The 19,958-nt window shown below is 48.3% G+C and overlaps 1 protein-coding gene across 1 annotated transcript; it reads right to left on the reverse strand.

Moving 5' to 3' along the window:
* Positions 1 to 9,267: 9,267 nt before the first annotated feature.
* Positions 9,268 to 15,911, reverse strand: LOC141745027 (lipase member M-like). Its single transcript, XM_074592085.1, has 9 exons — positions 15,828 to 15,911; positions 15,109 to 15,274; positions 13,551 to 13,749; positions 13,185 to 13,294; positions 12,626 to 12,762; positions 12,040 to 12,183; positions 10,743 to 10,814; positions 9,950 to 10,015; positions 9,268 to 9,585 (listed from the first exon to the last, which is right to left on the reverse strand). The coding sequence occupies exons 1-9, from the start codon at positions 15,909 to 15,911 to the stop codon at positions 9,352 to 9,354; spliced, it is 1,212 nt and encodes a 403-aa protein (XP_074448186.1). The 3' UTR covers positions 9,268 to 9,351.
* Between the last annotated feature and the right edge of the window lie 4,047 nt (positions 15,912 to 19,958).

Genomic DNA, 19,958 nt, shown 5'->3' on the forward strand with positions numbered 1-19,958 from the left:
TGCTGTTTCTTTATTGCTTAGCTTTTGCACCAAGAAAACCAATATTAACAGAAGGATTCTATGAACTGAAACTGGTAGACCCTCATACGAAGACTATTTATTAAATCAGTGCAGCCTGAAAAAAACGGAAACATTTTTGATCGCCTTAGAGACTCCTGTCTAGAGCAGAGATCTATTCTTAATATACACAGTTAATATGATTTCTAACGTTTTGCCAGGCTCTTAAAAGTTAGAGCTTAACTTCAACCCAGTAGCATGAGTTGCAAGTCTTCACGCCAGCTGTCTGGTTACTCTCCACCTCCCTTCTTCCTCCTCCCGATGGGTCTCCCACACCATGAGACATATTTGCCCGCTGAAATATTCCCAGTAACCCTCTCTATGGTATTACCAAGAGGCAAGTTACTGAGAAGAAAAAAGCAATCAATGCATTTTCACCCTGGGGATAGCTCCAATGCAAATCTGAATTATGTGGAGGAAAATACATTACCAGGCGGAGCCCACTGTCGTATCTGATCAGGCTGGTGGTGTGAATGGTGGTGGCTCTGTCATCGCCAGTGTTAAAAAGAGCACGTTGTGTCAGAGCCCTGCTACGTTGGCACCACGCTGGACCACATCACGTGTCCTCCAATTAAGCGATGTGCGTGCTGGTCATATCTTCGATAACTTCCTCGGCTTGCCATGTGGTCATAACTTTCGTGCTTGCAAAGCATTGCGTTTCCAAAAGCAGATGGAGAGGTGCGGTGAGGAATTTCAGCTATGGAGTTACGCCTTAAGCTCATGGTAGCCGCAGTAAAAAAAAGTTGAAAGGTTTTCTTTTTAAAGGGTCATTTCCTAACTCCCAGAGACCCTTGGGAATGCCTCGTAGATGAGCTCCTGGGGCAACAAAAGGACTTGGGCTCCATCAGCTTCACAAGGCCTCAGGAGCATGCCGACCTCTCCATAGACACTCCAAGGACAGGTCAGGCTTCACTGGCTGCCTGGGTGGGAGACACTTGGTAATTACAGCACTCTTCAAAAGTGACAGTGGCCAAGGCAACTTCCACATAGCCCTTACACCCAAGTGACATTGTATTTGGAACTGGCAATTTTCAAAACCTCTGCATCGTTTTCTGGAAAAGCAACCACGCTTAGTGTCTTGCTGATGGATGGCAGAGCAGAGGAGAACTTGTGCAATGCCTCTGTTTGGCTGAAGCGACAAGTGTTACACAGAGTGAAGGTGTTTGTTCTCCACCTCCAGCCCTGTGACCTTACAACCTACGCCTTTCTGTAAATGCTTGGTAGCCACCTAAAAGACTGAGCCTTCGGTTGGCTACCAGGTGCTCTGCTTGAGTATATGTTTCCCGGTCATGGATTTGGGTGACTTCAAATGTTCATACCCGCCATAGTCTATGAGCGGTATGCAAGTTGTGAAACACAGCCCAAAACACGCATGTGTTACTCCATCCCGCAGATTGTAATTTTCTATGAGAGCCACAACCACTGACACAAAGGGACTGCTTGTGTGGGCGCTATCTTCCTGACAGCGTGTGTGGCCAGAGCCCTCACTGTTTCATTACCTTACTTTAGAGAATCGTGGAATCACAGAATCATAGAATCATAGAATTGTTAGAGTTGGAAAGGATCTTAAAGATCACCTCGTTCCACCCCTCCCTGCCCTGGGCAGGGACACCTCCCACCAGACCAGGTTGCTCCAAGCCCTGTCCAACCTGGCCTTGAACACCTCCAGGGATGGGACATTCACAGCTTTCCTGGGCAACCTGGGCCAGGGGCTCACCACCCTCACAGGAAGGAATTTCTTCCTAATGTCTAATCTAAATCTGCCCTCTTCCAGTTTAAAACCGTTACCTCTCGTCCTATCACTACACTTCCTGATCAAGAGTCCCTCTCATCTTTTCTGCAGCCCCCTTAAGTACTGGAAGGCCGCTATAAGGTCCCCCTGGAGTTTTCTCTTCTCCAGGCTGAATAACGCAAACTCTCTCAGCCTGTCCTCATAGCATAGGTGCTCCAGCCCCCTGATGATCTTCATGGCCTCTTCTGGACACGTTCCAACAGGTCCATGTCCTTCTTATGTTCGGGGCCCCAGACCTGGAGGCAGTACTTCAGGTGGAGTCTCTCAGAGCGGAGTAGAGGGGCAGAATCACCTCCCTTTGTTGGCCATACTGCTTTTGATGCAGTCCAGGATGCGGCTGGCTTTCTTGGCTGTGAGCACACATTGCCAGTACATGTTGAGCTTCTCATCCACCAGCACACCCAAGTCCTTCTCCTCAGGGCTGCTCTCAAGCCATTCTCCACCCAACCTGTATTTGTGCTTGGAATTGCCCTGACCCAGGTGCAGGACCTTACATTTGGCCTGATTGAACTTCATGAGGTTCGCACGGGCCCACCTCTCAAGCCTGATCAGGTCCCTCTGGATGGCATTCCTTCCCTCCAGTGTGTTGACCACACCACACAGCTTAGTGTCATTGTCAAACTTGCTGAGGGTCCACTCAATCCCACTGTCCATGTTGCCGACAAAGATGATAATAAGCACTGATCCTAATACCAACCCCTGAGGAATGCCGGTTGTCACTGGACTCCACTTGGGCATTGAGCCATTGATCACAACTCCTTGAGTGAGACCACCCACCCAGTTCCTTATCCACCGAGCAGTCCATCCACCAAATCCATGTCTCTCCAATTTAGAGGCAAGGGTGTCAAATGCTTGCACAAGTCCAGGTAGATGACGTGTTGCTCTTCTCTTATCCACCGATGCTGTAAGCTCATTGTAGAAGGCCACCAAATTTTTCAGGCACAATTTGCCTTTAGTGAAACCATGTTGGCTGTCACCAATCACCTCCTTATTTTCCATGTGCCTTAGCAGAGTTTCCAGGAGGATCTGCTCCATGATCTTGCCAGGCACAGCGGTGAGACTGACCGGCCTTTAGTTCCCCGGTTCTTCCTTTTTTCCCTTTTTAAAAATGGTGGTTATGTTTCCCCCTTTCATGTCAGTGGGAACTTTATTGGACTGCCACAAATTTTCAAATATGATGCATAGTGGCTTGGCAACTTCATCCACCAGTTCCCTCAGGACTCGCGGATGCTCCTCATCAGGTCCCATGGATTTGTGCACCTTCAGGTTCCTTAGATGGTCTCGAACCTGATCTTCTCCTATAGTGGGCAGTTCTTCATTCTCCCAGTCCCTGCCTTTGCTTTCTGTGACTTCAGCAGTGTGGCTAGAGCATTTGCTGGTGAAGACTGAGGCAAAAAAGTCATTGAATACCTCAGCCTTGTCCATACCCAGGGTAACCAGGTTTCCCATTTCCTTCTGGAGAGGGCCCACGTCTTCCCTAGTCTTCCTTTTATCACTGACATACCTACAGAAGCTTTTCTTGGTGCCCTTGATGTCCCTAGCCAGATTTAATTTTATCTAGGCTTTAGCTTGCCTAACCCGATCTCTGGCTGCTCGGACAATTTCTCTGTATTCCTCCCAGGCTACCTGTCCTTCCTTCCACCCTCTGTAGGTTTCCTTTTTCCATTGGAGTTTCTCCAGGAGCGCCTTGCTCATCCGTGCAGGCCTCCTGGTGTTTTTGCCTGACTTCCTCTCAGTAGGGATGCATTGCTCCTGAGCTTGGAGGCCTTGAATATTAACCAGCTTTCTTGGGCCCCTCTTCCCTCCAGTGCTTTATCTCACAGTACTCTATCAAGCGGATCCCTCAAGAGGCCCAAGTCTGCCCTCCTGAAGTCCAGGGTAGTGAGCTTGCTGTGCGCCCCCCTCGCTGCCTTCAGGATCTCGAACTCCACCATCTTGTGGTCACTGCAGGCAAGGCTGCCTTTGAGCTTCACATTCCCCACCAGCCCCTCCTTGCTGCTGAGAATAAGGTCCACAATAGCACCTCTCCTCACTGGCTCCTCTTTCACTCGGAGAAGGAAGTTATCATCAGCACTTTCCAGGAACCTCCTGGATTGCTTATGCCCTGCCGTGTTGTCCTTACCCAACTTGTATTTTTCCACTCTATCATCAGGCTGCCTTCAACAGCATCAAGACAGACCTCACCTTTTACTTGTATGGTCAGCTACTTCATCCACTGTCAAGTCTGCTGCCTTCTGCCTCCACGGAGTACTAGTTATCTAGCAGAAGTACTAAGTACTAGGTACTAATAGAGGTTGGAAAGGGAGCAGAGACTTCTCCAGTATCCTCAGGCTATGGGACGAGGCTATCGGAGCAGTGTATCAGCGCTGAGGCTGGTGTGCAATTTAGCACCAGTACCTATCATAACTGTGATAGGAAGGAGAGAAGCTGCCAAGAAAGAGCAGCTAGCTTTTTACCGAGAAGCTCTTGTGTAGCTTAGTCAAAGGAAGAAATGAAGACCTTTGAGTTATTTGAAGTTAGGAGACCAAAGCTGGGTGTTTTGACACATAGGTGCGAGTTTAGGTGGAAAGAGCAATACCATCAGGATGCTGCTGTGATTGTACACTGAACAGAATTGTAAACAGTCACTAGTATTAACCTATGGTGTCAGAACCCCATAATACATGGTAGGGTGCCCAACCAAACATTAGATAGACTGTAACGGGCATCTTAAAATGAAGCTGTATAACCACACTCATGCGATGTTTTTACACTGTTGTTGTGGGAACTAATGTAAGAAAACTCAAGACCATTTAGAAACAGAAAGGTATTTTATATAACTTTCTAACCAAGTAGACTGTACCAATTAGCACTCTCACACGCACATTCTCCGAGAGGCCAAAATGTGTGTATCCACGTGGTCTGGCCGAGGTCACCTGAGTGTGACATGGAAGGTCAGGGTTGCCAGCTATTGAGTACTCCATATGCCTTCTGGGTTCTGCTTGAGGTCCAAGGCCCAACTCTTTCTTGACCTCTAAGGTCCTTTAGGAGTCAAAAGTTACCACCGGGTATGGTTTTGCTTCTGCATCTTGTTAACCTCATGCTTCATAAATATTAGGCAACATTGCTGCTGGGTGTCTTTCATTTTCTTGTTTGAGGAATCATAGAACTGTAACCCGTACTGCTGTTGGGATAACAGGAAGAGAAACAACCCATGAAATGTATTGTATCCCTGCTGCTGTCCTTCTGTTAAGAGGTGCGGGTCTTCTGCTGGTGAGTCACCTTCTGTGTGGTGCATCACAGTGCAAGAAACACATTCCACAGTGCTTGCCAGTTTGACTGGTGTTAATCATGTCCTTGGATATTAGCGCATACCATTCCCCTAACTCTTGCTCTGGTCTTTCTCCTGGTGCTTTCACGCATGTACAAGCCACCAGACTGTATGCCCAAGACACTGGTAGTTACCTTCTATCCGTTGCCTCTTGCCAAGCGCAAGGGTAAGTAGGGAGATGCTTAACTATCTGTCATCTGGTCTTGACATCCTGAACTGTGAAAGAGAGCGTCATTCTGATTTTAGCAATAAGAGAACTTCAACTCTTGTGTAATTCCTCCCAGATAAGCATGATTCCCTTGCAGTAACCTTGGAGAACCTTGCCCAGGTAAAGAACGTGATAAGCAAAGCAGTGTTTATCTGGTTGTACCTCTCCTAGTTTAAAGCCCCTCAGCTAGGCTGGGATATCTCCAGCATCTCTGATTGCACATTTAGTAGGAGTTTTACGCATGCTGGAGTTACGGATGAAGCCTGATGAAACAACAATTTCTTTTCACAACACCTTGCTGGAATTGTTCACGCAATCATTTTATACACAGTAGTGAAACTGAATCAACAAAAGCATAAAATGTTCCTGAATGTTGATTGTGAAATAGCTGAGTTGTGCTCACCAGTGGTTTGTCTCAGCTAATTCTTCCCCATTTCTTTGTTCAGAAGACCCCAGAACAACTCTGAGCTTCTTGTACTTCTCTGATCTCTCTTCATTGTACAATTGGCTTTAAAGAGTATTTTAAAGCCAACTTCATCAAACTTTCCCACTAAAGAAATACGAACATCTTTCAAATTTGCTACCACGGTGCTCTTTGTATTAGAGAAAAGCTGATTGGGCTCAGCTTAGCCAGTGCCCTGGTCAGGGCTATCAGAGACCTTCAGGGAGCAGTAACATGTCCCACATGATATAGTCCAGGATCAGGAATGGACACCAACAAAGGCTTGTGAAGAGTGTTGGAGGTAGTTATATCTGATCATGATTTCGGCTAACCATAACTTTCCATGGCCTTATCCCATTCCCATCTTCCTGAAGTACCAATATACGAAAATACAAGTCTCAAAGAACAGTTATTTGGTCTCTCTTCTGAGCATTCATCCAGCAATCTCAAAAGAAAATGTGGAAATAACATAGGAAATAACACAGAAATTGCTCATGGTTCCTGAAATAAGAAAGCAACGTGTCCTCAACTGAATAAAACTCTGAATCCAGTCAGCAATGCTGGTGACTGCTGGAAACTGTTGTCAGGCTTGTGATTAAGGATCAAAAAAATATGAAAAGGCACTACATCATGTGACATAACTCGAAACCTTGTCCTAGATTAACCTTGGTACAAATCAGTTTCTAAATAACCGTGTAGGCTAGTACTTTGCTTAAAGCAGACACCAAAGCAATCCTAGGGTTACTTACAAAATGCAACTCCCCTTTAAGCATGTGCCTGTGCATAATCCTCAAGTGGGAAGGACACTGTAGTAGATGTGCTCACCACCTCTCCAGCTTGGAGCTGATGATATGCTCCACAGTACATGCGTGTGCTACCTTTTTTGGTATTGACCCTGATGACGATAGAAGACTATAGGTCAGCAAACATGGTGAAACGGATGTATTTTGAATGGGATGTGACACAGTTTTGAGCCCTTCTGGCCTTGTGTGCCATACACAAGCAGATCAAGAACGGCTTTGCATGAGCACACCTTGGAAGAAAATTAAGTAAGTGGCTGAATGACGAACATCCTCTGTCAAGCGTAGGTGTGTGAGTGAGGTTGGTTTGCTCACACATGGAGAACAGAAAGGAAGCACTGCTGTGCCGTGAATTAATTCACCAGGGTAGTGAAGGCCTGGTGCTGCGTTGTGAAGTCTAAGGGTGAGAGATTGAGTTGATCTGTACCCCAACATCATGGGCTGATGTCTCAGCCTGATCTTGGACCTCTGCCATCACCATGGACCTCCCTGGTGACTTTTGACTTGCCTGATAGACTTGAGGCATGCAAGGACTCCAGTCCTGGCAAGATGAACACAGCTTGCCATGTAACTCAATCCATTTATTGGTCAAGGCAATCCCAGATGACAGAACATCACAGTATTTATGCCACAAGCACCTTGATTATTTACCATTCTGTTTGCTTCCAAAATGCACTGCTCCAACTGTTGTTGATCCTTTAACAGGAGGTAGGAAGCAACTACCAGTGCCATAGGGAGCAGAGAGCTTACGGAACCTGATTTAGGGAGAACTTCATCAAAACGCTCTGTCATGGGAGACCGCCAATGAATGAAGGTAATGCAATACAAACTTTGCATCAAATAATTACAGAAGTGTCAGAAACATTATAACCCGAAGAGAAAGAGAAGAGACTAAACCCTGCAATTCTTATACATTTTCAGAAGTAAAACATTAGTACTTTCTAACTGAACATAAGTAACTTCCTGCAAACTTTTGAGAAGGGGCTTGGGGAAATGTCTTGCCGAGCTTTGGGTGTTTATTTGCAAAGACAGAAAAGTCTTCTTGCATTTGCGTTGACATCCATGGCAGGACACAGTGCAGTCCTTTGAGAATGCTGCTCCAGGGCAAAGCCCTGCAGGGAATAACTAAGTACATGGAAAAAGACGTCATTACAAATACACTAAGTAATCTGGATAGATCATATTTAACCTATAGCCTAATTCTTACACCCAAGGATTACCTCACCCCATCCTGTTTTCTTCTGTGGTCAATTCCAGCTGTAAGGATGGAAAGTGAAACACCTTTACAGCCGGTCCCCTTTGATGATAACTGAGACAGAGCCCACTGCAGTTGTCCTTCGAGGACGTGAACCAACAGCCCTGTCCCACCATCTCTAGACACTTGGATGGAAGTGTGCTGCTGAGACCCATGGTTTGCCTTTGGAGAGAAGCTGTGCTGGTCTCTAACACTCCTCTTCACCCTCCAACCTACCCTCTGTGACGCACCCCTTCCCCACAGGGCACAGGGTGGGGGATAAGAGTTGCCTCGCGGGCGGTGGGCACCTGGCAGTGTTACAAGCCACCAACACTTATCCCCGAGCAGGGGGAGTGTTGGACATGCAGCTCTCCCTCGCCTATGCATGGTAAGATGTCTGTGCTGAAAACTCGCGTGCTCCTCCAGAGGTTTAAGGCAGTACAACCACACAGAGCTCAGTGGACCCTATCTTACTTTATTATTGCTATCATAATTATTATTTGTATATCTATGTGGAAAGAGGGAGTTATCCTTTGCCCTGCTTGCTCCTAGACATATTTAAGAATATACTTACATGAACAGGCAAATTCACAATTCCTCTCCTAATCAATATATTATTAAGAAACGTAATCCAGAAGCTGAAAACAGAATTAGACTCATTACTGGTTTCCACCAGACTCTTCCTCTCTCTCCCACATAAGGAAAACAAAAGCATTTCCTGACAGTCGGCAAAAGGTGACTTTTCCAGCAGCATTTGTGTCTTGGGAATATTGCTTAAAATGGTGCAAAATGGTAGTACTTATTGAAAAACCTTTTGTGTACAAGCAAGGCTGGTTTTATCCAAATCAACATGCATTTGAGAAAGATATTCCCTATGTTAGCGAAACGCACAGTTCTTATGGAAATAAAACACGGACTCTTTTCATTGTCACCAGGCAGAAAGTTTCTAGCTCCTTCTGGATGTATGTAAAGCAATGAATGTCAGGACGTTGGGATTCTTCGTGTGGAAGAGTAGTCGCCAGAAGGTGGATAAAGCTACACCAGCAGGATTCATCACTCAGCCTGTCATGTGGTCCCATCCGAGCATATCCACTCTCGTGAAACACCAGCATCCAGGAGGGAGCTGAGCTGCTCTCCGTAGTTCCCGACTCAAGTGTAGAGAGGACGGAGCTCACAACGGCGACCAGGAGCCAAATTCCACTGAAATTGCTTGTTGCAGGAAACCCACATGAGTGAGGCACCTGGGAGACTCAGGGTCCAAGGGCCATGCCCAACTCCTGCAAGGACCTCAACCTATTTAACCTAAATCCTATTGCTTTCCTGATCATTGGATTGGCTTGTTTTCCTCACTTTTGAGAGTAATATCAATCCAAACCAAGCGTAGCAGGTTAACGAGCCTTTTACCTCTCTTTTTTTCTTCACTTTTTTTTCTTTTTTTTTTTTTTTTCAAATAAAAGAAGCCCCAGAAGTCAAATGAGATACCAACAATTACTGACACTGGTATGACTCTAGGCGCTCTTCTCCATCAGTTCAAGCAATTCTTTGTACACTTGTTCATACGCTTGCACACCCCAAAGGAAATCAAAGTGGACGAATTCAGGAATGTACTTTTTGTATGCCACATTGGTTATACGAGGCAGTGTGATGTTTACGTCTTCGGGGGCTGAAATCCAGTCCTTGCCACCGTACCATGCAGCAAGTGGGGCTTTCATATTTTCCAGCTCATAGAAGGGAGGTGTGGTCTGGAAGACAAATAGTGTGGCTTCAGGAAGGAAAGCCTGGGAGGTCAATGGGAATGCCAAAAATTCAGAGTATTCCTGATTGCTGCTTGGAATTTCTCCCCTATACCGAGAGATGGTACAGAAACTATCACCAGAGACCCTGACTATGCCTTGGGCTCTTGCGCTTCTCACCAGAGCATCAAAAAGTCATCACTGAACGACACAACAGACCTCTTTTTTGTAAGAAAGGTAGAAACCTGTTTGACCATCTAAGGTAAATTCCATAAATCCCACAAAATTCAGTCTCAGAGACTGCAATATTTTCACTGTAATTTTCTTTTTTTTTCCCTTTTAAAACTGGCAAATGAGAATGGATTTCTCTTACCTGATTGTAATGAAGCATGTTATCACTGCCGTAATCATAATATTTGAATTCCCCTGTTTGATAGATCTGGAAAAGGAGGAGAGCTGTGTTTATTGTTCATGCATTAATGGGGACCATATGAAAAATTGGTGACCGGGGAACCACACTGCTCCCTCCTGCCACCAAAGCCCAAGGTCACGTGTGATATTGTCTTTAGGGAGGAAAGCTCAACAGCCAGGAAGACCTCAGCATGGTCTGCAAGATCGCCTGGCATTGCTCATATCTTCCATCCCTCCTCTTTCAGGTGTCTGGCAAGCTGCAGATTGTACATGTCTGGAGGCCCCAAAAACCCATAGTGCACCTAGCGTAGAACCAAGAGCAAGCCTCAAAGAAGACACAAATCAGACTTTTGGCCGAGTTTCCTTTTACTGTCATGGTCAATGTCTACAACAGAAGGATATGAGTCTGTGCACGTTTTCAGTGATTAGTTGTTTTATGATCAGTTGTGTCTACTGACCCTCAGCTCTTAGACTTTACTCTAGCATCTCATGTGCTGGCTTACTGCCAGTTTTTGTTTCCATCTCCGTCTCCTACCAGCTCCGAAGAGCTTGGTCATCTTTTGTTGAAAGTCATGACGAGAAGAACTGCAGCTGCGCTGGTATTTCATGTGATTTCCCCCTTTCTCTCTAATATAGCTCTCAGGGAGAGCAATGGAGGATTATACACAAGCATTGAGAAGAGGTCCTCGGCAGCTGAGAGAAGAGCACATGGGCCTTGGTTGCATGTGGTCTTACTCTGCAGCAGGAAGTATTACCTGGCGCCAATGTAACATGTTTTTTAGGGATGTTGAATCAGGGTAGTGGGACAGGTAGACATCTATGCGGCTCTGCAAGAAACCATTGGAGACATTTATTCTCTGCATGGAGGGAAATCCCATTAGAAATAAAAATGATCCTGTTCAGCAGCTACATAAGTCTTTCACTCACACAGGCTAGCTGGAGCTTGCAATTGCACAAACTGCTTCATCTTAGCTCTGAGAAGGCACAGTGCAGCCACATGCCGTGCAAACACTCGCCACAGACAGCAGCATGAAGGGTGCTGTAGAGTTCCCTTCAGTAAGCCAAGGAATTCCCATGGTATGCTGTATCATGTTATAAGTCTACGTGGTTTTCAAACCAAAGTAAAATTCCGTATCTTGTGCTCAGGATATTTTGCAAAGACAATGAGCAACTCAGCAAGACAATGTACAACTCATCACAGTAGCTCTACGTGTTGTTTCTAATGCATTTCCTCCTTGGAATATTAAGAAAATCAACATTTTCCTTGAGAAACAGTGGCCCAGCTCTAACTCCATCCATGATTGTTTGGCATTCTATGTGGACCTGCCTCTGATTTTACTCACATGGGCAGTTTGTGGCAGGATCTGGACCTTGAAATCTTGTCTAGCCCCAAGGAAATAGCCCTTCCCTGTGTGAGTGGGTTATCACTGGGACCACCCAGCTCACCTGGACATGTCCCCAAAGAATCTACCGTATCTAGATCTACAGCAGTCTGCACTAGTGTTGGCCCTGGTGGGAGCGAGGTAGGGCCAGAGACCCCCACCCTGTTGCCTGCAGCCTGAATTTTTCATTGCAGTGGAGCACAGGCAAAGGCTCTGATTTGGGGATAGATATGTTCTAAGGGATGGCAGACTGAAGAGGCTGAGGGCCCACCTCTCTTAGCAGCAAATTCAAGGGGAGTTTGTTCTGTAAGAGCCTGTTTTGATACTAAAACACATGTGAAATTACACATTGCTTAGTGAAAGAGAAACCCTAGGAGCTCCTGGGGCACTGAATGAATTTCTGCACTCTCCCCTTTGGCATCCTCCCCACTTGGGACACAATGTGCCCCGTGGGTGCATGTCCTTGTGTGCACTCTGGGCTTCCCTCTGGTGCCAATGCAAGAACATTGCAATGGCCAACGTAATTGCCAGATTGCAAAATGCTGACACAATGGCCAGAATTTTTGACGAACTGAAGAGGCGAAAGGCCAGGTGAAGGCAGCTAGTTGACAACTTTGGCTCAAACAATGAGAAACTGGATCACTTAAAAGGTAAGCTGGAGTGTACATACCACATTTAAGCTGCTGGTAAACCCACCAGGCAAGTAAAGGACCAAGGAGCAAAAGCTTTTAAAGATGGGGTAGCTGCAGAGACTGGAAATCACTTGCTTCAAGACCTCGCCCTTGTCAAAGACCACCGTGCGTCCTAAAATGAGCTGTGAAAGTCAAAGGCGTTTATCAGTGTGGTTCACGTTCCTCTTTTGCTTCCAGACACTCCCCACCTCTCTGCTCACCCCTGAAAACTTCTGCCTTCCTTGCCACACCTTTGCTGTGCTTTGTAATTTTGGCTTTTCAGAAACGGCCATGGCCCTGGAAGAGCCCTGATCTTCCTAGAAGAGGTTTCTCCTAGGAGGATGAACCCAAAACCAATGTCTAGAAACAGCTCTTCTCTGATTAGGGCTGGACAGGAGGATGCTTTACACTGTTTAGTGCCCCGCAGACTCAATAGTGTAGGCAGAAACGTACCTGCTCAATGCAAAGGGCACTCAGAGGGCAGGGAAATGGAAGTGATGTGCAAGCACTGCATGCCACGGGCGATGAGACCTTCCTGTTCCCCCCTTCCCTCTCACATCAGATGAGCATCTGGCGAGGACATACCTTAACCAGCACCTCGGGAAGGTCAAACACCCTTACCAAGGGTGACTTCATATTTGAATTTGTGGTGATAGGAGCCAAGGCGAAAAACATCTTGATTTTGCGATCCAGCTCGGGAATGGATGAAAATGCAATGAAACCTGTGGGAGGGAGAAGGAATCAGACCCTGCCCTGTTTTTTCTGAAGGAGCTGTTGACTCCCAGGTGTGTGTGCCCATTGGAAGGACCCTCAGAGGTGGCTCTAGCAGGTTGTTGACTTGACCTGAAACCTCTGCTGCTGATATATTTTGGCTCACAGCTTGACTGCTGAGTCCAGCTGCAGCTCCTGAAAGCCATTCTTGGGGCTCTGGCAGCACTGGGACACACCCAAAGCCATTGTTGCAATTGGTTTTGGGCCGTCACTGCTCAGAACTGTTCTGTTAAAGCAAACCTGTTCTTTTCCCCTCATTGTTTGGATGTGCCCGGACTTTACCCTCCCCATCCAGGCTCTCAGGAGAACACTCCCAAACAAGCAGTGTGTAGCTAACATAACTCTGGCAGTGGTCTGATCTCTTCCTAAATACCTGTGGTGGTGCCTTGAGAGTAAGCCACGTAGTATAACTGCTCCTGTCCAGTTTTCTGCAGAATATAGTTGATCGTTGCCGGAAGGTCATACATGGCCATCTCATGAAAGCTGCAGTGGAGATGGGAACATGACAAAATTGCTGTTGCTGACCTTGAGAATGACAGGCAGGACAGGGCAAGTAGTGGCATGGCTACTGGGGAGCATGCGAGGGCTCTAGCAAGTATGGGCACCCCTACAGTGTCTTGGTGGTGTTGTTTTATGCCCACTGGCAGATGGTGCGACTGTCAGGGTGCTGCTCCTCCAGCCTATGGACACTGCTGAGGGTAACAGGTACCTGCCCACCCTTCATTTTTGCAGAAAATACCTGTAAGCTGAGTATTCCTGGTGGTGAAACTCAAACTCTCTGTGCTTTCGTGACCAGCTGTTCCCACGGCTGTTTCCGATCCAGACATCGTAGCCGGCATCAGCAAGGATGAAGCCCAGGCTGCTGTTGGGCAAGTTGGTAACCCAGTTGCTTCCCTCCAACACCAGGCCATGCTGCAGGAGGACCACGGCCTTCGGAGCTGAAGAAAGAATAGGAGGATCATTTTCTCTGACCACTCTCAGAATTGACCGTTCACACCCAGGTATCACTTTTGCCAGCAATGCCTCGGGGAAGTGACTCCAGAGCAAGGAGATGGTCACCTATGTCCTCAGCCTCTTTGGAGAGCTGCTTTTGAAGTAGGTTCTTTGGTCATCCTAGGGCAGAGAAAATTGATATAGCAAAGCTGAAAAATAAGGTTGGACTCCACACTGAATGGAGCTCAGTAAATCATGTTCCCAGGAAGAAAGAAACCAAGCCCCATGGACACTGAACTGTGCCTTTTGCATGGAGGCCACCCTTCTCACGGTGACGTTAGTTTGGCTCAGGTACTCTGGGTCTGACCAGGAGGCACTGAAAATCCATCAGACTTTAAGTACCTCCCACGGCACGGTGACACCATGCTGCCACATTGCAAGAGACATGGGTCAAGAGGGGTCAAGAGCATCTCCTCCACCCATTTCTGCCCACTTTAAGCCATATGGGTGAATCTCACCTCCCCAGAACAAACTTAAGATCTTTTTTACAAAGGACTAGGAAGCCTGAAGTGCTGTAGGAAGACAGTGGAAGAGAGAATATGGAAAGGCTTAGTTTGGAAAGGACCTCTGGAGATCTCTGCTCCAATCCCCAACTCGAAGCAGGTCCAACTTCACAGGGTCATCATAAAGATATCTGAATTCATACAGTAGGGCGACCACAGGTTGCAGCATGAAAAAGTTCAAATAAAAGTGACTTTCCTTTCTTTTTTCTTTCTTTTTTCCTTCCTTTGTTTCCTCTTTTTTTCTGTTGGTTTTTAAACCCCCAATATAAGACTCGCATTTCCACCCTGGACAGCCGAGGACAAAGTGTCCTGAGTAGGAATCTGGCTTTTTACACTTATTTGCCACGTTCATACGTCAGTCCTCCTGCTTCCCAGGAGAGGGACGCTCTGCCAAGAATGGGGCATCACCCCCTCCACTTTGAAACAGTGGTTCAATTGAAGAACAGAAAGGAACGAAAATGGTGAGATGGCATTGGATTGGACATGTGGGGCTTTTGTGCTGACAAATGGCTTTTTGCTGGTCCACTGGCTGGCTTTCAGCTGGGATAAAACCTGGGGCAAGATTTCTCTGCCCTGTTCATTCTTCTTATCTTTTCTTTCCTCTTTGGAGCAGATCCTCTCAGAACAAGAAGGCTGGCGTGGTGGGCACCTGCATTTCTTCTGCTCCCAAGGCTAATCCTACAGGGAAAGTTGTCTCCTTGAGGACCCATCCCATGATGAGGCGGCCCTGACCATGGCCCACTCCAGCCCAGCAAAGCTCTCAGGGTCGCTGGAGCAGACAGACCTTCTTATGGCACTTACGGGGGCAAAACATGCTGGAGCCCTGTGCCTCTGCTTCGTGGGAGGTGCTCGTGCTTCCTGGGTTTTCTCTGCCGTGAGGAATCCTCTGCATGGTGAGGTAATAGCCATCGTCTGTCACCACTTCATGCTCCTCATAGGGGTACCCGTGGTAGCGGACAATTTCACCCTGTGGGAAGGGAAGGACAGCATGGGATGGATCCCCAGGGAAGTGGGTGTCTCCATCCCAGAGGATGTCAGGGAGACCATCTGGGTGAAACCAACAGTGGCCGCCCTGAACTGGTGGTGGCAACTTCTGCTGTCAGCAGGAGGGTGGAGTAGGGACCTCACAACATCCCTTCCACCAACGCTGTGGTGATGTCATGACTTCATCTAAAATTTTTGGCAGGAGTGAGTTTCCCTCACTCCCTGAGCAGGTCTGGTAAAGAAGGACCCATTGTTGCTCTTCATGTTGCAATCAACATTTGTGAAGAGCAGGGCAGAAACGACAGCAAAGCTCCAAACCTGAGACAGCTGCTTTGACCAAACCTGTTGACTTGGACTGAACTCCTCCATAAATGTCTGCCATAAATCTCCATGTACTTAAGCACAGGTAGAAAAAAGCTCTAAAAAAGCCCTGGTACCAAACCCTGGTGAAGATACATGCATAGAGACCATGGGTCCTGCCCAGACGATGGCAGTATGCCCAAGCAGGAAAAGAAGGGACAGAAGTCAGGACTTACAACATCCATGGACACCTCAGGGCTCGCATCTGACTTTTCAGGGAGGCACATTAAATAAGCAACGGTGATGAACAGCCACGTCATGGTGTTCTGCAAAACAGTCAACATGATGAGCATGAGAGTCATTGACAGAACTAACACAAAAGCCAGGGATTGCACACACCTCACTTGGCATGTGCTACACTTCTGTTGGTATATCAATCTGACCACTCAACAGCTGAAACAACTATAAATTTGAAATCTTCTAATTGGTTCTAGAAATTACTCATTTTTCTTGTCTTGAACAATGCCAGAGTCCAAACTCCATCAGATTTTAATCACACGTTCTCTGTTAGATCCCTGTATTCAGGAAAATGCATGCGTATGTATACAGATATACCATCCCAGGCAAATCTGGTCTTCGAGGGGATTCATTTAAAATGATGGCTTGGATGGTCAGAAGAATAGATTATTTGGTTGAACTGATAACTGAACTAATCAGGAGTGAACCACCCGGTTTTAAGTTGAAGGACCATGGAGGCTTTGTTCTTAATATGAAATAAAATAATGTTATTGGGTTGGGCTCTCCTTGTGGCTGAAAGAGGCCCCGGAACACACTTGACTTGTTTTTGCAAGCCTCAGTGAAATACTGTCCCAGCAGACCCAGTGCTTTTCCTGAGAAGGATTTTGAAGTATTGGTTTTGGCATGTTCCTACCACAACTATCGTACTATCATTTTATTTGTTGGAGGCAACACATTTGCAACAGAAATACTGTCTCAGCTGTTTTGTGACATGCTTAATTAGTTATATTGCGTGGAGCCCACAGCAAGGAGCCCTGCCAAATGCCCGCTGAATGCATGTGCCTGTCCTGGTCTCTGTGGGAAGCAAAGACCACAGCTGGATGCCAGGGCCAAGTATCTTCTATCCACCTTATTGCTTCCCTGTGAAATATCTTCCTGGGGAAAGAAAGGAGAACTGCAAGCAGGTTTCTGTCATTTTCCATCTGACCCTCATCATCTCCTCTCTCTTTTGCTGGAGGAACCGGCTTCCCATGCTGCAGGAGCTGGTTTTGCGTCTGGGGAGAAGGCCACGTGCTCCCTCTGCTGTCCCTGGAGCAGGAATGTGGAGGATCACACAGGCACTGCTTCTCTGATGGAGGGGACCTAGGGACACCGTTTGTCCACCCTCCTGGGGTGGCAGTGGTTTGGCTCAGCAGAGCCCCCAGGATGGTGACAGCCCGCTTCCCATGACTGCTCCCCACTTTGGGGGACGAAGGGTTCCTCACCTCCACTCTGAACCCTCCCGGGCTGCAGTTTGAGGCCAGAACCTGCTCATCACATTGCCTGTTGCTCCTGACATCCCCCCTGTGCAGCGGGGTTCTCTTTCCCCAGGGGAAGGCAGTTGAGGGATCATTCCTGGGACGCTCCTGAGGAGCACGCGGGTCTCCGGGACACACAGACAGAGGTGGGAGGCACAGCAAGGAGAGCCGCCATGCACACTCAACACAGCCCTCCTGCAGCCGCCTGGCTCCAGACAGCCCGGGTCTTGTTACCTTTAAGACTAAGCCTTTCAGCAAAGCAGACACAGAAAGCATTTTTGTGGCATAACGTCACGAGAACAGCATGCAAATTCAGGGGGAAGAGCCTTGCCTGGGATGGCCTTTTCCTCCCAATAGCCAACCTGCAAAAAATATTCCTTTTGTGAAGGGTCCCTCAGCTCAGCAGACCTTGAGAGCTCTCGGTGACCTCCGAAAGGTGCAGCAGGGCGAAACCTCTTCCACCAGCAGCACGGTCCTGATGCCTGAGTGCTCCCACTGCAGCTCCTGTGAGCAGAAACGACTTCTGTTCAGACCCAGGACTCCTGGGGAAACCCTGCCCTTCCATCCGCAGGGCTCTTCAACTACCTACAGCTTTCTCCTGCTGTCCCCTGGGATGGCCTCTGGCCGGCAGCCTGTGCAAGGAGGAAGGATTACCCGTTGCGGTCCAGGGGCTGCAGCAGAAGAGGCGTGGGTGCCTTTCTTCCCAAGGTACTCCACACAGGAGGTCCCCGCCGCCCGAGCACGCCACTCTCGCCCACCACGCGTCGGGCTATTATTCCCTCTGCTCCACGCATTTGGGAGTGTCACAGGTCGCCACTCCCTCTAATCCTTCTCCTGCAAACATGTAATTTACCTGAGGGCTGGAGCCTGCGCTGAAAGGAGACACCCTTTCTACCCTAGGCTTGCTTGGGAATATTTTTGTGTCTCCGTGGAAGAGTTGAGAGCTGTAACAAATTGGTTATTTACACTTGATGCAGCACAGCATCACCTGACGTCACCCGTGACCCCTGTGGACTGGAGGACGTGCAGACCACTCTCCACCTGCACTGGGGCGCAAGGGGCTGGTGTTGGTGCAAGGGGCTGGTGTTGGTTCATGGGGCTGGTCTTGGTGCATGGGGCTGGTGTTGATACAAGGGGCTGGTGTTGGTGCAAGGGGCTGGTGTTGGTGCAAGGGGCTGGCACTGGTGCAAGGGGCTGGCGTTGGTACAGGGGCTGGTGTTGGTGCACGGGGCTGGTGTTGGTGCACGGGGCTGGTGTTGGTACAAGGGGCGTAGCACGATGTGTGGGGCTGGCTGTGTTGCATGGGGGCTGGTGCTGGTGCTCAGGGTGCTGTGGGGCTCATGGTGCACAGCAGGGTGCATGGGGCCAGCCTAGCTCATCCCAGCAAGCTCCTGTGGGAAACCCACCCAGCTCTGTTTGGCTCTCTGTGGCCTCCTGGTGTGTAACAATCCACTGCCTGGAAATGCAAAACCTCCCAGTCCCCCTAACGACTGCTGGGAGTGCTCTTTAAAAAATGAAAATGAAATCCATCCCCGGAGAGGGAAGAAGCTGGTGCTGAAGGTACCTTTTGCTCTCACCAGCCACGGGGTGCAGATTTGGTGGGAGGACATGTCTTTTCTTACTGAGCCAAAGGATGCTCATCTGGACCACAGTGAGAGGTGACTTTCTCTGCTGGGTGTCTGTGTCCACCCAATTTTCAGTCACCTCCAGCTGGTCGATTATCTCTATGTGTGCTTATTAGGTGTTTTTTGCCCATCCTGCACTTCTCCCACAGACTTCATCTCTTCCCAGCCTTTGGCCAGCCACTGACCGATGGCTGACGAGCTCCCTGCGGGGACGACGAGGGGTGGCACAGGCCGTGGGTGTCATTTTTGGCAGCGCTGCCTTGAAGGCTGCCTCTCCGCTCCTTGCCAATGTGCCCACGCACTGGCACTCTGCAGCGACCCTGCACTGGCTTTGCACTGTGCGGGCTCCTGTCTCCTCTCCCGGTCTCAATACCTGCCAGGTCTGGCCAAGCCGCACTTGCTGAAATGCATTCTTTGGAAAGAAATGCATTGAATGCATTTGAAATACATTCTTTGGAAAGCCTAAATAATTCCACCTTGATTTGAAGCTGTAATGACTGGCCTTTACCAAAGACTAGCTGGAGGCAGCGCCAGAAGCCCTCCCAGCCTGGCTCACCCTCACGTGAGCGGTGACTCAGACCAGAGTCTGATTTTTCCCCTGCAAGGAAAGGAGGAAAGGTGGAAAAACAGGATCAAGTATGCTGAAACAAGAAATCACTCCCCCTTCCCCCCATCATATATTAACGCCAACGTAACTTGCGTTCCTTTTGGGGACAGGAGTGCAGAGAGGCTCCTGGTGGAACTCCTGGTCCTTGCATCAAATCTGGGGCCACGTTACTTCCCTTATTACTTGAGTCTGAGAGAGAAAGAGAGAGCAAAGCAGGAGCTGAGCCTTCAGCAAGGTGCTCCCAGAGATTTCCAGCATGCAGACCATGGCATGGGTCTTGCTGTGGGGCAGACACTCTCCAGACGGGTTTCCACACATCTGCTGAGGCTTTGTGCGCTGCTGGGAGGCAGACCTGCCTCTCTCCTCCTGTGTCCCCTCACCCCTCTCTGCACCAGTTGCAGATGGTATCTGACATTGCCAGTGCAAGCCAGGGATGCTACCCACCTCTCCCCCAGCACTGATAAAATCAGGCTGGGAAGCCCCGAGAATGACCTCATTTTGGGATGAATTACTACACGGACCATTAAGGCATGAGCGAGTCAGGAAAAAAAGCCACGACCAGGTCTTAAAGCATCAGCATTTTCTTGCTGGCAGGCTTAT

The sequence above is a fragment of the Larus michahellis genome, chromosome 6 (assembly GCF_964199755.1).
Source record: "Larus michahellis chromosome 6, bLarMic1.1, whole genome shotgun sequence".
In the NCBI taxonomy this organism is placed as follows: domain Eukaryota; kingdom Metazoa; phylum Chordata; class Aves; order Charadriiformes; family Laridae; genus Larus; species Larus michahellis.

Excerpts from the sequence above, each read along its gene's own strand:
- LOC141745027 (XM_074592085.1), bottom strand. The coding sequence starts at position 15,911 with ATGACGTGGCTGTTCATCACCGTTGCTTATTTAATGTGCCTCCCTGAA. Across the intron at positions 15,275-15,827 it reads CTGAGGTGTCCATGGATGTT|GGTGAAATTGTCCGCTACCA; the intron begins GTAAGTCCTGAC and ends CCCTTCCCACAG. Across the intron at positions 12,763-13,184 it reads CTCTCAAGGCACCACCACAG|GTTTCATTGCATTTTCATCC; the intron begins GTATTTAGGAAG and ends TCCCTCCCACAG.